The 17,502-nt window shown below is 36.4% G+C and overlaps 1 protein-coding gene across 6 annotated transcripts in view; it reads left to right on the forward strand.

The window, feature by feature from the left end:
* The window catches only part of RB1 (RB transcriptional corepressor 1), a 138,451-nt gene extending 123,342 nt beyond the window's left edge, over window positions 1-15,109 (forward strand). For 3 of the 6 annotated variants that reach the window (XM_061170714.1, XM_061170718.1, XM_061170719.1), the window contains exons 21-27: window positions 2,790-2,894; window positions 3,757-3,870; window positions 3,969-4,132; window positions 6,040-6,070; window positions 8,896-9,038; window positions 9,551-9,600; window positions 14,751-15,109. In XM_061170714.1, the coding sequence (XP_061026697.1) occupies window positions 2,790-2,894; window positions 3,757-3,870; window positions 3,969-4,132; window positions 6,040-6,070; window positions 8,896-9,038; window positions 9,551-9,600; window positions 14,751-14,926 (783 nt within the window). In that variant the 3' untranslated portion in view covers window positions 14,927-15,109. Of the gene's footprint in view, window positions 1-2,789; window positions 2,895-3,756; window positions 3,871-3,968; window positions 4,133-6,039; window positions 6,071-8,895; window positions 9,039-9,550; window positions 9,601-11,702; window positions 12,862-13,389; window positions 13,918-14,750 lie in introns of those variants that run through there. The other 3 variants (XM_061170716.1, XM_061170717.1, XM_061170715.1) reach the window with 3 other exon arrangements.
* Window positions 15,110-17,502: the final 2,393 nt, after the last annotated feature.

A 17,502-nucleotide genomic window follows, 5' to 3' on the forward strand; every position in this document is an offset into this window, starting at 1 on the left:
CTTTTCCTACTCGACTCACTTGTTAGCTGTGTACTGATTTCTTGAGAAAAGGTTAGATTCAAGTGAGAAGCTGCATCGATTTAGTAGACTTAATATATATTTGCTTGTTGGCTACCCTTTATATTTTTGCTATATTTCTTACAAATGAGAACTTTAGAGCTTGAGAATATTTCAATAACTTTACTTATTTAATGGCATGAAAGATCTCACTGCAAAACTCACTGAAGAAACTTCATCAAAGGCTTTTTCTATGTTGTGGTAAGCTAGAATTCATTTAGTGTGGAAGAAGCATGAGACTTAAGAATAGTTGATCTAGGACTTCCCTGGTCCAGTGCTTAAGACTCTGTGCTTCCACTGCAGGCTGCAGGGGGCACGGGTTTGATCCCTGGTTGGGGAACTAAGACCCCCCGGGGATCTTAGTTGATCTAAAAAAGATCTAAAAAAGAGTAGTTGATCTAAAACAATGTCAAATGAATAAATGAATGATTTAATTTACAAAGACCATCTCTCATGTTTTCCTCTTTCTTCTCTGTTTATGGAATAATAATATTTTTGTAACAGTTTTATTGAGGTGTAATTCATATACCATGCTAATTACCCATTTAAAGTGTACAGTTCAGTAGTTTTTAGTATATTAACAGAGTTGTGCAACAATCACCAAAATCAGTTTTAAAATATTTTCATCATGTCAAAAAGAAACCCTGTACCTGTAGCGTACACGCCTCTATTCTCCTACCCCCTCTAACCACAGGCAACATGCTAATCTACTTTTTGTCTTTATAGACTTGCCTATTCTGGACATTACATATAAATGGAATCATATAATGTTATCTTTTGTGTCTGGATTCCTTCACTTACTATGTTTTCATTGTTCATCTGTGTTACAGCTTGTATCAGTACTTCATTCCTTTTTATTGCCAAATAATATTCCATTGTGTGGCTATACCACATCATGTTTATTTATTCATCAATTGATGTACATTTGGTTTCCACTTTTTGGCTATTATGAATAATGTTAATGAAAATTCATGTGCAAGTTTTTGGGTGGACGTATGTTTTCATTTCTCTAGGGTATTTACCTAGGAGTGGAATTGCTGGGTCATATGGTAACTCTATGTTTTACCTTTTGAGGAATGGCCAGATTGTTTACTAGCATGGCTACCTATTTTATATTCCTGTCAGCAGTGTATGGGGTTCCAATTTCTTCACATCTTCACCAACTTCTTACTTGCCTTTTGGATTATAGCCATCTTAGTGGATATGAAGTGATACCTCTTTGTGGTTTTGATTTGCACTTCCCTGATGGCTAATGATATTGAGAATCTTTTTGTGTTCTTATTGACCATTTGTATATCTTCTTTGGAGAAATAGCTATTCAGATACTTTACCTATTTGTTCATTGGGTTGTCTTTTTATTGTTGAGCTGAAAGGGTTTTTTATATATTCTACATGCAAGTTCCTTATCATGCAAATTCTTATATGATTTGCAAATATTTTCTCTCATTCTCTGAGTTGTCATTTCACTTTCTTGATTGTGTCCTTTGAAGCTTTTGGTGCTTTAGTGCTTCAGAAGCTCAGATTTTCTTTTTCTTCTTGAGTCAGTTTTGGTAGTTCGTGTCTTTCTTTAAATTTTTCCATTTCATCTTAGATATCTATTTTGTTGATATGCAGCTGTTCATAATGTTCCCTTTTAATCTTTTTATTTTGGTAAGGTTGGTAGTATTGTTCCCAGTAAGAATGATATTTTGAGCAAAAGATGAATTATTGTATAAAGGTATAACCTACAAATACGTATATTTTTCAAGAGCATATTTGAACTCTAAATTCTAGTATGTTGGATTTTTTTTTAAGTAGGCACTTATTGCCTTATGGGTCTACTGCTTTTCGATAATATAGAAAGATAGACAGTAGTGCTAAGGATTTCTAAAGAGATTAGGTATCTGGAATCAAGAAGATTTTGTGAGAGGTACCTTAGGTAAAGTATTGAAATAGGAGAACTGAATTAGCAAAGAGGATACTTGGATGGCATTCTAAATGGGAGAAATAGTAGGATTGGGGCTGTTTAAGATGCTAAACAAGGGATGTTGTGTAGGTATTCTTGGCGGTAGATGGGAGCAAGAATGTTGCAGAAGATATCAGTTCTTAAATTAGGTAGTAAAATTCAGACAAATTAAGAAAGTTCGATGTTTCAAAGTCACAGAAAATTACTTCAAATTTTATTTTTATGTTTAAAATACCCTTCTCTTTAAATGTAATATGCGTATAGAATAATCGATATATCATAAAGATACATCTTAATGTAAATTCATCAACTGAACTCATCTATGAAAGCAAATCAAGAAACAGAACATTGTCAACAGAAGACTGTCTCCTATCCCCTTCCAGTTACTGCATCCCCCTTAACACCACCACTGAGTATAGTCAACATTATTTTATCTAATAGTTTGAACCCTTTTCACACCTGGCTTTTTTTTTTTAAGTGCTAGTTACACAGTTAATTGATTCCATTTTCAACTTTTCTCTTCTGAGAAACATTTAAGGAACAGGAGCCAAAGTTAGGGTTACTTACAAACCAGATGATCAGTCCTGAATAATTGAGAGTTGGCTATTTGCATTCTGTTCTTTAAATACTTTACATGTACATTCAAACTGAGCTCAGGAAGGGAAAAGATAATTCTGTAGGAAATTAAATTTCCATTTTTTGAAACTAAAAGAAAGATGACAGTGTTTTTTAGAGTACAACCATGCAACAAAATCCTGACTATTTTTATATCACATTTATTTACTAGATTATGATGTGTTCCATGTATGGCATATGCAAAGTGAAGAATATAGACCTTAAATTCAAAATCATTGTAACAGCATACAAAGATCTTCCTCATGCTGTTCAGGAGGTAGGTAAATTTCCATGGTAAGAATTTTCCAGATATATACGTATCTATAATATGGATAGCTTCAGTCATTAATTATATCATATGTTCTGACTGTATTATATAAATTTACATATTAACTTTTTACTTTCGTATTATTGGTTAATTATTTGTAACTAAAATGTAATTGGGAAGTTAACACACTTTAGTATTCAAATTCATATTATAAAGTAAATAAGGAATACTATATCCCTGACAATAAGCAGGATATTTGTAATAAACTTTTACACAAATATATAAAAAACATATTGTATATATCTATGACATTTCACTGCTAGTAGAGCAGCTATAATCCAAGCCTAAGATGGCTTTTTCGGATTGTTTTTGCCTGTAAAATACGCGTTTTTACTGGTAAACAGTATTATGAACTATTAAAATAGAAAATCTAGGGCTTCCCTGGTGGCGCAGTGGTTAAGAATCCGCCTGCCAATGCAGGGGACATGGGTTCAAGCCCTGGTCTGGGAAGATCCCACATGCCACGGAGCAACTAAGCCCATGCGTCACAACTACTGAGCCTGCGCTCTAGAGCCCGTGAGCCACAACTACTGAGCCTGCGCTCTAGAGCCCACGAGCCACAACTACTGAGCCCGTGAGCCACAACTACTGAGCCCGTGTGCCACAACTACTGAAGCCCGCACGCCTAGATCCCGTGCTCTGCAACAAGAGAAGCCACCACTCACCGCAGCTAGAGAAAGCCCGCACGCAGCAACAAAGACCCATTGCAGCCAAAAATAAATTAATTAATTTAAAAAAAAAAAAAGAAAGAAAATCTGAAGAGTTAAATACCCAAATTCATTTAACAAGTGTTTTCGCTCTTCTTCCTCAGACATTCAAACGTGTTTTGATCAGAGAAGAGGAGTATGATTCTATTATCGTATTCTATAATTCAGTCTTCATGCAGAGACTGAAAACAAATATTTTGCAGTATGCTTCCACCAGGGTATGTTAAAAAGCATCCTTTGTTTGGGAAAATCTAATTATAAAGCAGTGGATCTCACTAAAACGTTAAGTAATCTACTTTTTTTGTTTTTCCTCTAGCCCCCTACCTTGTCACCAATTCCTCACATTCCTCGAAGCCCTTACAAGTTTTCTAGCTCACCTTTACGGGTTCCTGGGGGGAACATCTACATATCACCCCTGAAGAATCCATATAAAATTTCAGAAGGTCTGCCTATGCCAACAAAAATGACTCCAAGATCAAGGTTTGTGTTTTCTTTTTAGGGAAGTGGTAAAGAATAAGAGGGGCTTATTTTGATCCAAGCATAAGAACACAAAGCTTTCTTCATTTAAAATAAGCTAGATTTGAGACCCTAATTTCCTCATTTATATTAAGTGATGTGATAAGAATTGGGGGTCGGGGGGAAGGTGATCTGTTTACTTAGATGGGTTTGCACATTTAGTCATCAGCTTTCCTGGCTGCTGGGGTCTGTTCCTTTTTAAACGGTCTGAGCACCAGTTTGATGATAAGTTTCAAGTCACTCTCATGTTTTTGTAAGTATCCAGTCTGCTAAACAAAGTAGATTACTTTTGGTTAAGAATTTTTATTCTGGAGTTTATTGAATGTCCTGTGAACTCTTTCTGTGGATGTGTTCATCTTGCTTATAAAAATGTAGATGACTAATTAAATGTAGGTGACTATAAATTAAGTCTTTAGAAGTCCATCCCTAATTCTGCCTGTGGCCTCCTTGTATTAACTTGAGCAGGTCTCAGGGTGCTGTGGCTCAGGTAAATGATGAGTGTGAAACTGTTTTAAATTCTCAGATGAAAGGTTCTGTGCAACTACAAATCAGTATATTATCTTCCACATCCAACAGCAAGTGCTCTCTGGCTTTTGAAGTACTTCAGTTGACTCATTATGTGTTATCATGGGCTGTTTAAAACTGACTTTATTTGAATAAAGTGGAGGCAGATTAGCTTGTAAAGTCTCAGAAAATGTTAGCGCATATAGTTGTACTTAATGGGCAAGAAAAACAAGAAGGGGATATATTAACCCTATAGAAAACATTCATGTGGTGTGTTTAATTATGTAAATAATGCACACTCATAAAAATTTCAAACTCTACAGTAAAAGAAAAAGTAGAAAATAATTGGCAAATGATATAAATGCTCTCATGTGCCCCTGTATCATCTTCTGTTTATTTGGTGTTCTTATAGTTGAGTATCTGTGTACTGATATCTACAACTTACATTATAAGCTGCTGAGATGCCACACCATGTCTAATTTGTACACATGAAAATGTGTACTTAGCTAAATTTTTAATGGTGATAATTAACCCATGTTATGCTGATAATGATGGCTTTTTGCTGATCTTAGTTAAATCACTTCCAGGTTGGAGTCCTTTAGCAAAAAAGTCACATTCTGAAAATCCTGATAAATCATTGATCAGGTATTAAGAGAGCATCTTAACACTCTACATATTCAGCATATTTAGTTAAATCAAATATATCAGTATACAGAATGATGGCCACTTATCAAAGAATTGGAGGACAATAAAATCCATATATTTATTGATTCCATGTACATATGATCAAATCTTTGTTGTGTCAGGCTAATGCTGTTCTTCATCTTTATTATCAGGAGCGTAAATTATATGGTTCAAACAAGGACAAACTAATAAGAGATTTCTGATTCTAGGATATGTGTTAAATAGCCTTTACTATATATAGTAAATATGTTTACTATACTATATATAGATCCTAATTAGAATTCTGATTATCACTTATAAGTTTTTGCCAATTGTAACTTGAATTTTTAATGAGAAAATGTGAAAGAAATGTTAATTGTTAACTTAGTCATTGATTTATGAAGAATTAAGTATGGATAAACTTAAAATTTTCTTTTACCCTTTTTAAATGTGAACAATGGCAGAATATGTTCTTGCAGACATGCAGGTCTTGCTTTAAAAAATCTAAGGAACCAGCTCAGTGTTTGACTAGACTAGCACTACCAGAATAAGTCTCTAATGAGTATAATTTGTCAGTGGTTCTAGGGGTAGAGGAAACCTTTGATTTGGTATTCCTGATAGTTCAGAATGACATGTGTATGTTCACCTCTGCACAGTTGTATATGATTTGCATTACTAATTTTCATTTTATATTAACTTGACAGAATCTTAGTATCAATTGGTGAATCATTTGGGGTGAGTATTTTTCCTGTGAAATACAATAGTATGCAGTATAACTATAAAAGAAATCTAGAATTTCCATAATTGAATTTACAAATGCTATTATTCAAGCACCTCATTCAGGCATGTTACGTAGAATTTGGAAGACATATCAGATTTATTTTCAAATCAGATTTAATTTTAAATCATATTCATAATTGGTGAATTTCAAAGTTGTTTTCTAAACATTTCTTTGAGATTATATAATATGTGTGTGTATACATTCATGTATATACATACAAATATATGCATTAATATAATCTCAAAGGAATGTTTTAAAAAACAGCTTTGAAATTCACTAATTTGAAATAAGATACTCCAAAGTGTAATCACTGTGTCCAGATGTCACCAGCCAGTCCTTACCTACTGGTCTCCTTCTATACATATACACACTTCTGCTTTTCTTCCTCTCCAAATTCTAAGATATTCTTTCCCTGTTAAATTGATTAGGAATTGGTTACATGCCCCAGTATAAGTGACAGAGTCTGTGGTGGTCTTTGTTCCAGAGGAATGCAGGGGAAAGCTTAGCTTTGAAATGGTTATTCTAGTCTGGGAACCCACTACTCTAGCTGGCCTTTCATTACCATCACTAATTCAGCAGTCCTGTATTCAGTGTGCATTACTATTAATGTTTCATACCACCCACCCCTCTGCCTATATTTGTTATTTATTGCTGCATAACAAATCACCCACAAACTTAGTAACTTAAACCTTTTTTCATGTCAGTTTCTGTGGGTCAGTAAGCAGGCATGGCTTAGGATCCAGGGTCTCTCCGGACAAGGCTGCAGTCAGTGTGTCACCTGGAGCTGCAGTTATCTCCAGGCTCACCTGGAGGATGACCTCTCACAGACTCATTCATATGGCTGTTGGCTGATCCTCGATGGCTATTGGCCCAAGCCATCAGTTCCTTGACACGTGGGCTTCTCCGTAGGGTGACAGGCTACTCACAACATAGCAGCTTTCTTCTCCCAGAGCAAGGACTCCAAGAGAGGGAGGCAGGGAAGGAGGGAGATAAGCAAGCAAAATGGAAGTCAGTCTTCTTGTAATCTTGGAAGTGACTTTCCATCACTTTTGCCACATTTAAAGAGCTCCTGACTTGTTTATTTATTTAATTATTTATTTATTTATTTCATTTTTTTGGTCTGTGTTGGGTCTTCGTTTCTATGCGAGGGCTTTCTCTAGTTGTGGCAAGCGGGGGCCACTCTTCATCGCAGTGCGCAGGCCTCTCACTATCGCGGCCTCTCTTGTTGCGGAGCACAGGCTCCAGACGCGCAGGCTCAGTAGTTGTGGCTCACGGGCCTAGTTGCTCTGCGGCATGTGGGATCTTCCCGGACCAGGGCTCGAACCCGTGTCCCCTGCATTGGCAGGCAGATTCTCAACCACTGCGCCACCAGGGAAGCCCCCTGCCACATTATTTTGTCAGGAGCAAGACACCACCAGGTCCAACCCACACTCAAGGAGATGAGGATTAGTGAGTGCCATTCTAGCATCTGACTGCTGCACTGCCCCAAATGAAATAACTAGAGAACCATAAATGTTTGTATACTAAAAGACCAAATGTTAAAATGTTTGTTACAAATAGTAAATGCTGTGACATTTAGCTCAACATAGGCTGCAGCTGTCAGGCTTCACAAAGGGGATATGGACCACATAAATAGGATTGGATCTGGATAAGTATAGAGTAGTGGTCTTCAAATTGTTTTGCTTGCCATAGCCTCTAAAAGAATTGAGAAAATGTTATATGTACTTCCATATTTTAAAGCTGATAACTGAAAATCTTATAAATTTAATAGGTGCCCAGAATTTTGTTGCTATCATATTGTACATGTGCTCTAAATATATTTTCCATCAAAATCTGGTTTTGCATTTAATTTTTTTGAAACTTAGTTCATTTAATTTTTGGAAAATAAAGCATAATTAGCAAAGCTAATCCTTACTGTCAAATCCGTCAAATCACATTTAATTTCTATCAGGAAGTCTGACTTCATTCTTGAGTTCAAATAAATGTGTTAATACACATCACTGAGATTATCACCTCACTCTGGTTCTGAAATAGATAGACAAGACATAGAGTTTTTCCATGTGTTTGTCCTTTGGATAAAATAAGGTATTGTGCCCCCTTTGGTATTTCTTACCAAAGCTTTCTTTGCTGTGAAAGGATTCTCCCTCAGGAGATAAATATCTCAGATCATCTCTAGTAATACTTGGATGGACTCAAATGCTTAAGTTTTTTGGATATTTAATATTTTATTTTAAAACTTTTAGAGTTAGGATATCAACGAATACTACTACATCAATAATGGCTTCAAATATATAGTATGACTTGTCAACATGATACCCATAAAGTGAGTCCAAAATTATTATTCACTAAACATCGCTTATTAAATTCCTGTGACATTCTTTCCGGTTATGCTGTGCTCTAAAAAGAAAAAAAAATCTGTCAAAAATAAGGTTCCAGGAAGCTGTTCCAACTTTGCATGCTTCTGAGAAGTAGCCCTGGTTTTGTGTGTGAGTAGGTTCTGAAAATGAGGAACTAGGACTTTTGGAGTAGTCATCAGAGTTGTTGGGAAGACACAGGAGGGTTTGAAAATAGCAGGTATTTAATTGGGGCAGAGTTAGGTGCAGTTAGTCTGATTTTAACATTTTTCATATCTCTTATTTGGTCCATAAAAGCAGAAAATTAAAATGCAGATATTACCTCTGCCTGATTTTTGACCCACCTCAAACCTACGATTAGGGGGTTGCTAACTGCAAAGTGGTGGCATTTAATGATTTAAAATAAAGAATTCCATAATTTGCAGACTTCTGAGAAGTTCCAGAAAATAAATCAAATGGTGTGTAACAGCGACCGTGTGCTCAAAAGAAGTGCCGAAGGAAGCAACCCTCCTAAACCACTGAAAAAACTGCGCTTTGACATTGAAGGATCGGATGAAGCAGATGGAAGGTAGGAGCAGTGTTAGAATGTCTTTCAGTAGCTGAGCTGGTCATCGGGAGAACCCAGAGTGCCCGCCTTACTCCCGATTTACACCAGTCCTTCTCATGCCAGTTTTATTTGGAAATTATGAGGATTGCTCAAAATAATAGGTGTGACTGCATCCCAAAGTTAAAAGCACCATGTAAATCTACTGAAATTCATTGAAAATATCAGATGTTAAAAATCTGGTCATTTTTTTACAAAGCTATTGATAAAATTTTGTTAGTTTTGATTAACATTAGATTTTAAAATGCTTACTCTTGAAAAATGCTACTGTGTTTTATAAGAACCACTGAAAAAATATCTAGGGTCATAAATTTGTGACATTTATATTTTAGATGTTCAATTTATAAACCTTTGAAATTAAAAGCTACTCACTAAAATAAGAGCATAAAAAGTCATTGAAAACATAGTTATTGGAAATCTGAGGTTTTCATTTATACATATACGTATGAAATATTTTGCATTTTTTAAATCTGCAGTAAACATCTCCCAGGGGAGTCCAAATTTCAACAGAAACTGGCAGAAATGAGTAAGTACTTATCATTTCACCTTATGTAAATGAACAGTCATTTACATTGCAGAAAGCCTTTTCACATTATAAAAGAATAAATTTATAGAATCTCTTCAATTAGTGACTTGCTTATGCGTTCAAGATATAATTCGGTCAAGCATGTGTTATTTACAAGCCTGTATGGATTAGATGTGTGATGCAAAGTGAAGGTCATCTTCATCCTTCCTAAAATCTGTGCGGGAAGACCAAGAAGTGAAACCAGATCTTCAACATGAATGGCTGTGGTTAGAAAATATTTTAGGTAGCAGAACTGTAATGAGGTACTCTTTATTTAAGAGTATTGGGTGTAGGCAAGAACGTAATAAACTTAGCATATATAAACATCATCACCCTTATTTAAAGAATAATCTTTTATTCTGCTATTACTGAACTTTCCTAATTTGCAAGTTTTAGAACTTATTTTAAACAAAAGTTTTCCATTACTGGAAATCAGAATTTTGATAAAGAACACTAGAGCATTTTCCAAGTTATACAGAGTGACGTAAGTTTGGAATGTTAAGGCAAATGGACTTCTCTCCTAAGCTACTCTGACACTATGAAAGATTAACCCAAGTATAGTAGATGGGAAGCACATTAAGAAAAAGGTCAGTGTGCACTAACTGCTACTGCGTTGTCTTAGAGAGGTAGCCATGAGGGTGAGTGTGACATTTCCTGATAATCTGGTGCCAGACCCATTAACAGGAAACAGAGCTGGGTCTTGGAAAGAAGACAAATATTTAGGAGATAATAAGAACTAAAACTGTCATTCCTAGGTCATAAGACATATCAATAAGAACAGTACCAATTAAAATGTGACTTTTTAAAAAGGGGCTTTCTCTCAATATGTCTCTGTAGATACTTTGAAATATAAAGTGTTTTTAAAAATACTTTTGATTTTTTAAACCGTATTTCTATGTGTATTATTTTGAAGAGTACTATTGAAACTAAATTAAATTTTGTGGTTATAAATGGATCTCTTTTTGGATTTTACATCAACTGATATACTCCTGTTTCAACTTTTAAATAGTTGTAGCTTTTCCCCCCAGTACATGAAAATAGACATGAAGCTTATAACCAAAATCAGACCTTAAAAACATGTGGAAGCATTTTGGAACCCACAAATATGCATTTTAAAAGGAGCAGAAAGCTGTAAAAACATGTATATTTTCTTATAGAAGAGCTCAGTTGCTGTAGTCAGTACATTTCGCAGTGACACACTTAGCTATGACCATGAATTCCCTGAAGTTCAGGGCCTTTGTGCAGCTGAAAATTGAGGAGCGGTAGCAGGAGTTTTAACCCATAAGGATAAGGAATTCTCCAGGTTGCTCTTCAGCTTTCCTCAAAAAAACTGTATGCAGAAAAAGATCATTACACAGTGCTAGATTGCTCAGAGTGGAAGGGCCAGAAGGGGAGACTTAGAGTCACTCCTTTCTTTACCAAGCGTGAGTGTTCTTTGTGCTTCTTTATGAAGAGCCTTTGCCCACCTCTAAAATCAAGTTAAGATTTTTAAAATTATTTAAGAGAAGCATTCTGTTTTTGTGTTGTAATTAATAATGTATTTTTAAATGTCCACGTCCAAATTAAATGAGCTGTGAGCTGATGTGTTTGCAGTACTTGCAGCGTGTCTCCAAACACAAGGGAATTCCTGGCTTTATGAAGAATAACACTCACTTCAGCAGACCAGCCCAGAATTCTGTATTGCTCAGGTGCCAAACTTAACCGTATCATCTCTAGAACAGTGGTCTACAAAGTTGGGCACACTTGGGTGTGTGTAAGACCACCTTTTGGGGGTACATAAAGAGACTATTAGAATATTTATCTTTATCTCATCTATTTTAATGCTTGGGGTATGTGTGTCTTATAATTTAGACACATATACATACATACATACATACATACTTTAGTGGTACATGCTTGGAAAAAAATTTGCTGATGGGGATGTATGATTTAAAAAACGAAACCACTGCTTTTGCGAGGCCCTGGGCGCCATCAATTTGGCGTAAGCATAACATATGTGGCAGCCCTTTACCAGCTTACCCAGCACCGTCAGTGCTATTAACATTTCTTCATCCTTGTTTTAGCATCTACTCGAACACGAATGCAAAAGCAGAAAATGAATGATAGCACGGATACCTCAAACAGGGAAGAAAAGTGAGGACCTCACGACCTTGGTGGGCACCCTGTACACCTCCGGCTTCATTGTCTCCCACAGATCTGACTGTAGAACTCTCCCAGGTTCTGTTTACGGCCACATTTGATACATACCTTCAGCTCTTTTTGTGGATAGCACAGTTGGGTATTTGTGCAGGGGATTCCTAAGCCACTTGCAACATTGTAGTCACTAGAACATGCATTGTTATTGTACAAGATTGAAAATCATGTGCCAGTCCTGCCATTTAAAAAGCTGTAGCAGATGTTTCCGTTTCCAAAATACAGTAAGTCCCCTACATACGAACCTTCAAGATACGAACTTTCAAAGATGCAAACAATTGAATCCAGCAAGGAACCAGAACCTGTGCCATTAATGTCAGGCGTGAGTGAAATTGCAGTTTGCCCTCCATCTCCTATTGCTGACGATCCTTCAGCTCTACCATCTCCCACCTCCTCTCCCTCCTCCAGTCAGTAACTCTTCTTGCCTGTTTGTTCGATGCCAGCCCCTGTGTGCCAGCTGTTGTACTGTACTACTGTACTTTTCAAGGTACTGTACTGTAAGATTAAAAATGTTTTCTTTATTTTTTGTGTTTGTTTGTTTTTTATGTATTATTTGTGTGAAAAGTATTATAAAGCTATTACAGTACAGTACTATATAGCCGATTGTGTTAGTTACCTAGGCTAACTTCTCTGGACTTACAAACAAATTGGTCTTATGAAGCACTCTCTGAATGGAACTCGTTCGTATGTAGGGGTTTTACTTATAATTGCTCTGCTTTACAAATGGTGGCAGGATCCCCTGGGAGTGAGAGTCCTCACAACCTGTACCTATCTGAGTACTTTGTCTTCTCTTGTGGCATGTATGTGATGTTTGCTCTTATTTTTATTAATTTATATTTATTTTTTTAACTTAACATGAACACCCTTAGAAAATGCGTCTTGTCTTCCAAATGCAATTTGGCTGACTGCCCCCATTCACCCAAATGATCCTGAGCTCTTGTGCTAAAACATATATTAGAAACTAGGGGAAAATTACTAATTTTTACACATTAGATTTTAGTTTACTCATGGAAACTAAATGGATGTACTGTGTGTTTGTTTTATAAATATTAGTTTTTAAATGCAAACAGAAAGCAAAGTATAAACATATGAGATACTGTCATACTACTGATACAGATTTCATACCTCAGGACTTGTAAAAATTTATTCTTTTCTTCATCCAACTCATGTTTTAAAATAAAGAGCTATTAATAGTACTCTTGGTTTTATACCGTTCAGATCACTGAATTCATGAAGTACCCATCTAGTGCTTGGAAAATAAAGTGTTCAGCTAGAGCTTTGCTGCAGAGGACCCTAATACAGTATATCCCAAGTGCACTTTCTAACATTTCTGGGTCCTGAAACATCAAGATACAAAATAATTTTACTCCACAAACAGACTGTTAACTATAGGAGCCTTTATTTTTTTCTTAGAGAGTTATATAATTACATCTCAGCAATTACTCTGCCCTCCTGAATGCGGGAAGAGGGTGTGTTTGTTCTGGAATGGTACATGTCTTCCATGTATCTTTTGAACTAGCAGTTGTCTTTTTTTTTTTTTTTTTTTCCTTAATTCAGCATGGTCTAACACTGGCATATTCAAAGCCGCATCATTTCTCATCCAAAATGCAGGTAATGAAAGGTCTTTGGGTTAGGCGTTAATGTTTCTCTCTGATTTTGTGCAAAAGCTTCAGTTTAAAACAGCTGCATTAGAAAAGAGGCGCTCCCCCCTCCAACACCTAAAGGTGTATTTAAATATCTTGTGTGATTAACTTATTTAGAGATGGTATAATTTAAAATAGGTGGTATTTAAGGTAGCATCTACTAGCTTTTAGGAAAATTACTTTGTCTAAACTCAGAGTTCTTTTTAAAAAGAAACCTGGTCTTATTTGTTAGAAAACAAAACTTTATTTTGTGCTCAGTTAAGTTGCAAACTTATTTTTTTGACAGTTATCTTGATAACAAAGGCACTAGAAAGCTTTATCTCATTTCCTCATTCATTTTTGCATGAATATCAAACAAATCAGTTAGTTTTTAGGTCAAGGGCTTACCACATTTCTGAGTCTTTTGCTAATAAGTTCATGTTAGAATTAGTGTCAGAACTTATGGAACTTCAGAGATCGTGTACTGAGATTTCTTAAATAAGGCTTCAGATATTGCTTTATTGCTTTTTGTATTGGTTAAAACTGTACATTTAAAATCGCTATGTTACTATTTTCTACAATTAACAATAGTTTGTCTATTTTTAAATAAATTAGTTAAGAGTCTTAATGGTCTGATGTGGTCTTTGTATTAAGTGCACTAACGTTCTCTTTGGTATCTAAATTCTCTCCTAGTATCTCATCCGTTCTTAGCCTTTAAGAATGGGCTTTATATGCTGATGAATCCCAAATTTATTTCTCCAGCCCTGACCTCTTCATGAAGGTCAGAGCTCTCATAGCCAACAGAACTGTTGATTCCTACCCCTTCTCCCCACCCAACTTCTCAAAATATAAACCAAAATCAAACAAAAACACCCTTTTCTACCCTAGTCTTTTCCCATGTTACTAAACACTTACTTGCTCAAGATAAAAACCTGAGTCTTCTATTAGCTATTGTCTGGACCACTGTTAAAGACTTCTAACTGGTCTCTACTTCCCTCTCTTTCCTCTTTACCTTTCTACTCCTTAAAGACCCCTTTAAAATATAAATTGATTCACTTTGCTCCTCTCCTTGAAGTATTCACACTCCTGATCGCGGCCTGGGAAGCGGCCCCTGCCTTTTTCTCCGTCCTGTTCTCAGGCTACTTTCTCCCTGCTCACTGTGCTTTACCCCCACTGGCCTTTTTCTCTTATGACGCCAAGCCCATCCCTACCTCAGGCTTTTGTATTTGCTGTTCCTTCTGTCCAGGGTGCTCCTCCCCCAGGATTTTGCTTAGCTGGTTTCCTCTTGTCTTTCAGGGCTCAGCTCAGAGGCCTTCCTTGACACCCAAGCTAAAATCCTTCCTCTGTACTGTGCCACTCTCCTTCAAAAGTGTAACAGCATTCATCACCGTCAGAAACTGCCTTACTCGGGTTGCCTATTGCCTGTTTACCCACCCCGGCATCAACCTGGCTGGCCTTACCTACTACTATAGTTCTAGCATCTAGAAGAAGCCCGTATGTAGGGGGGAAAAAAGGTATGTTTTCTGTATGTTTTCCAAGTATGTAGAAACAATATTCTCTTTCTCTTTGAAAATGCCATGTACTGAGTACCTACTGTATTTCAGGCACATTCTAAATGTAAGTGATACAACAACAAATAAATGAAATTAAGATTCCCCCTCTCTGTGGAACTTTCATTCTAATTCTAGTTTCGGGAAAAGAGAGCAAACAAATAAATAAACGAGGAATATAGTATATGTGATTGTATTAAGTTCTGTGGAGAAAGACATGCCAGGGAGGAAGACAGGGAGTACCGGTAGGGAGAGGAGTTTTAACACTTAAAGGAGAGTGGTCAGGGCAAGACTTGCCGAGGTGGTATTTGAGCAAAGTGTTGAAGAGGGTGAGGGAGTGAGCCAGGCACCAGAGGGGGTAAAACAGAACACAGAGAGGAAAAGCCAGTGCTCAGAGGTGGGTGTACGTCAGGTGTGTCTGAGGAAACATAAGATGTCACAGTAAGATGGAGAGTTTTAAGAAAAGGAGTCGGGGCCGGGGGGCAAGTATCTCTTTTCATCTAACACAGAGTTTATAAAGGCCTTTCCTTCCAAGCATCCTTCACATATATATATATTATAAGTCTGCAGTCCTTTATCTGCAGTTCTGAAATCCAAAAAGCTTTTAAAACCAAGTGGTTCTGTGTGTTTGGTACCAAAAGTCATATGGCATCAAAAACATATCTAAACTGGCATAGAGCTATTGAGAGGCTTTATCCCACTTAGTGGGAATATTCCTGTTTCACCATTAATGCACTGATTTGAGGGATCTAACCTAGGCCCTGCTTAGGTATCACGTATTATGTAATATATGTACCATATGATCATATTAAACTCCAAAAAAAATTAAGAAACACATCTGGTACCAAGGGATAATCTTAAGTTTAAGTAATATGATTTCTCAAAAACAGGTGGACAGTAAAAGTCCCTCCTTCTGAAACAGCAGCATGTTTGTCCCTGAAGGAAGAAAGGCAAATAAAGACGTTCCAGCAGGAAAAGCAGCAAGCATACCTCAGTGGACTGTATTTATGTTGGATGCGGATCTTCCATGAAATGCAGTCTCTTAGGTCAGGGAAAAATCAAGCAGCCTTTGTAACATTAAAAATTTTTAGATGATAGAAAACTGATCACTTCTGGAGATTAATTTAGTATTCCAGTAATTAAAGCTCTTTATAATGAAAGGGACAAGCTCAAATTCAGTATTTACTTTATTCATTACAGTTTTCTGGTACGAATGGTGGGCGGCAGGGAGTATCAGTTCTATTACCGTCCGGATGATTTCCTAGAAACTTGCCTGTAGAAGCATATTTTTGTTCTTCATTTTTGGGCCAGACAGCGTACATGGCATTGGCAAGGATTTATTCAGTAGAATTTTCCTTTGGACTAAATAAATGTTTTACAGGACAACCTGAAACCTTGCCTCTAGACATAGCAAATTTCCACAGTATGGGGTCTTAAATAGAAATATAGTAACACTGTATAATGTCTGAAAGGAATTAAAACAACTCTTTTAATAAGAAGCTGGAATAGTCATCTATTCTTAGAAATACTTTTTTGTGTCCATTATCTTGGAACTATACTTACACTTTAGTATTGACGTATGATGACAGTTTACTATGAAAGTTAAATTTATTCCACAGACCAATATCAGTTACTTTCTAAACGGAAAATGTTGATTTTAACTGAATTTAGTGAAAGAAAATCATTATGGTTTATGTTTTTATGCTTTGGCAAAGACTGAATTAAAAGTGACAGTACGGTATGGTTTTTCCTTTCTCTTTACAGTTCTCCCAACCTGTTTGTTGTGATAATAGCACAGGGAGGACTCGTAAGATTGATAAGACTGTGTAGTTTGTAATTGCCTCTTTTTCATTATCACTGGTCAAGAATTCTGCATCTAACACTCACCAGGTTATGGTCTAGAATGACTGGCAGTTTCTTCAGGTCTCAGATGAAAACATTTAACCCTTTTTAAAAAGCACTGAATGGTATCTTCACAAACCTCTCTCAGCAGATGAGGACGCTACTTAATTCCTATAAAATCTAAACCTCTCTCTGTGTTAAGTTTGGGTGAAATTATATTGGAAGCACTAAAACACTGAATTTCTTGTGTGAGCAGAGAGGAAACAAAACTTAAGGATGGAAAATGTAAGATGAACTTAATGGATCCACTGACTTCTGATGTAGTGTCATCATGAAAATGGACCTTCCCTCTCACATATCCCTGACTAAAGTTAGGGTTTCTGAGCTCTACAAACACTCATCTGTTAGAAAGAAATGAAGGAACTAAAGTGATATTATCCTTCATATAGGAGCACTGATGGCCAGCCTATCCTCAAAGACCAGAGAGAAAGCATGTTTTTTCAGAGAGATGTAACCACGGGACTCGTCTGTCATCTCCAACTGGTCTAAAATTAGCCCTTCCTTATTGTTTGGCATCCCAGGTTTCAAGAGCTAAACCAGTGATTCTCATCCTTGGCTAAACATCAAAATTACTTGTGGAGCTTCGTAAACATACT

This window comes from Eubalaena glacialis, chromosome 16 (assembly GCF_028564815.1).
Source record: "Eubalaena glacialis isolate mEubGla1 chromosome 16, mEubGla1.1.hap2.+ XY, whole genome shotgun sequence".
In the NCBI taxonomy this organism is placed as follows: domain Eukaryota; kingdom Metazoa; phylum Chordata; class Mammalia; order Artiodactyla; family Balaenidae; genus Eubalaena; species Eubalaena glacialis.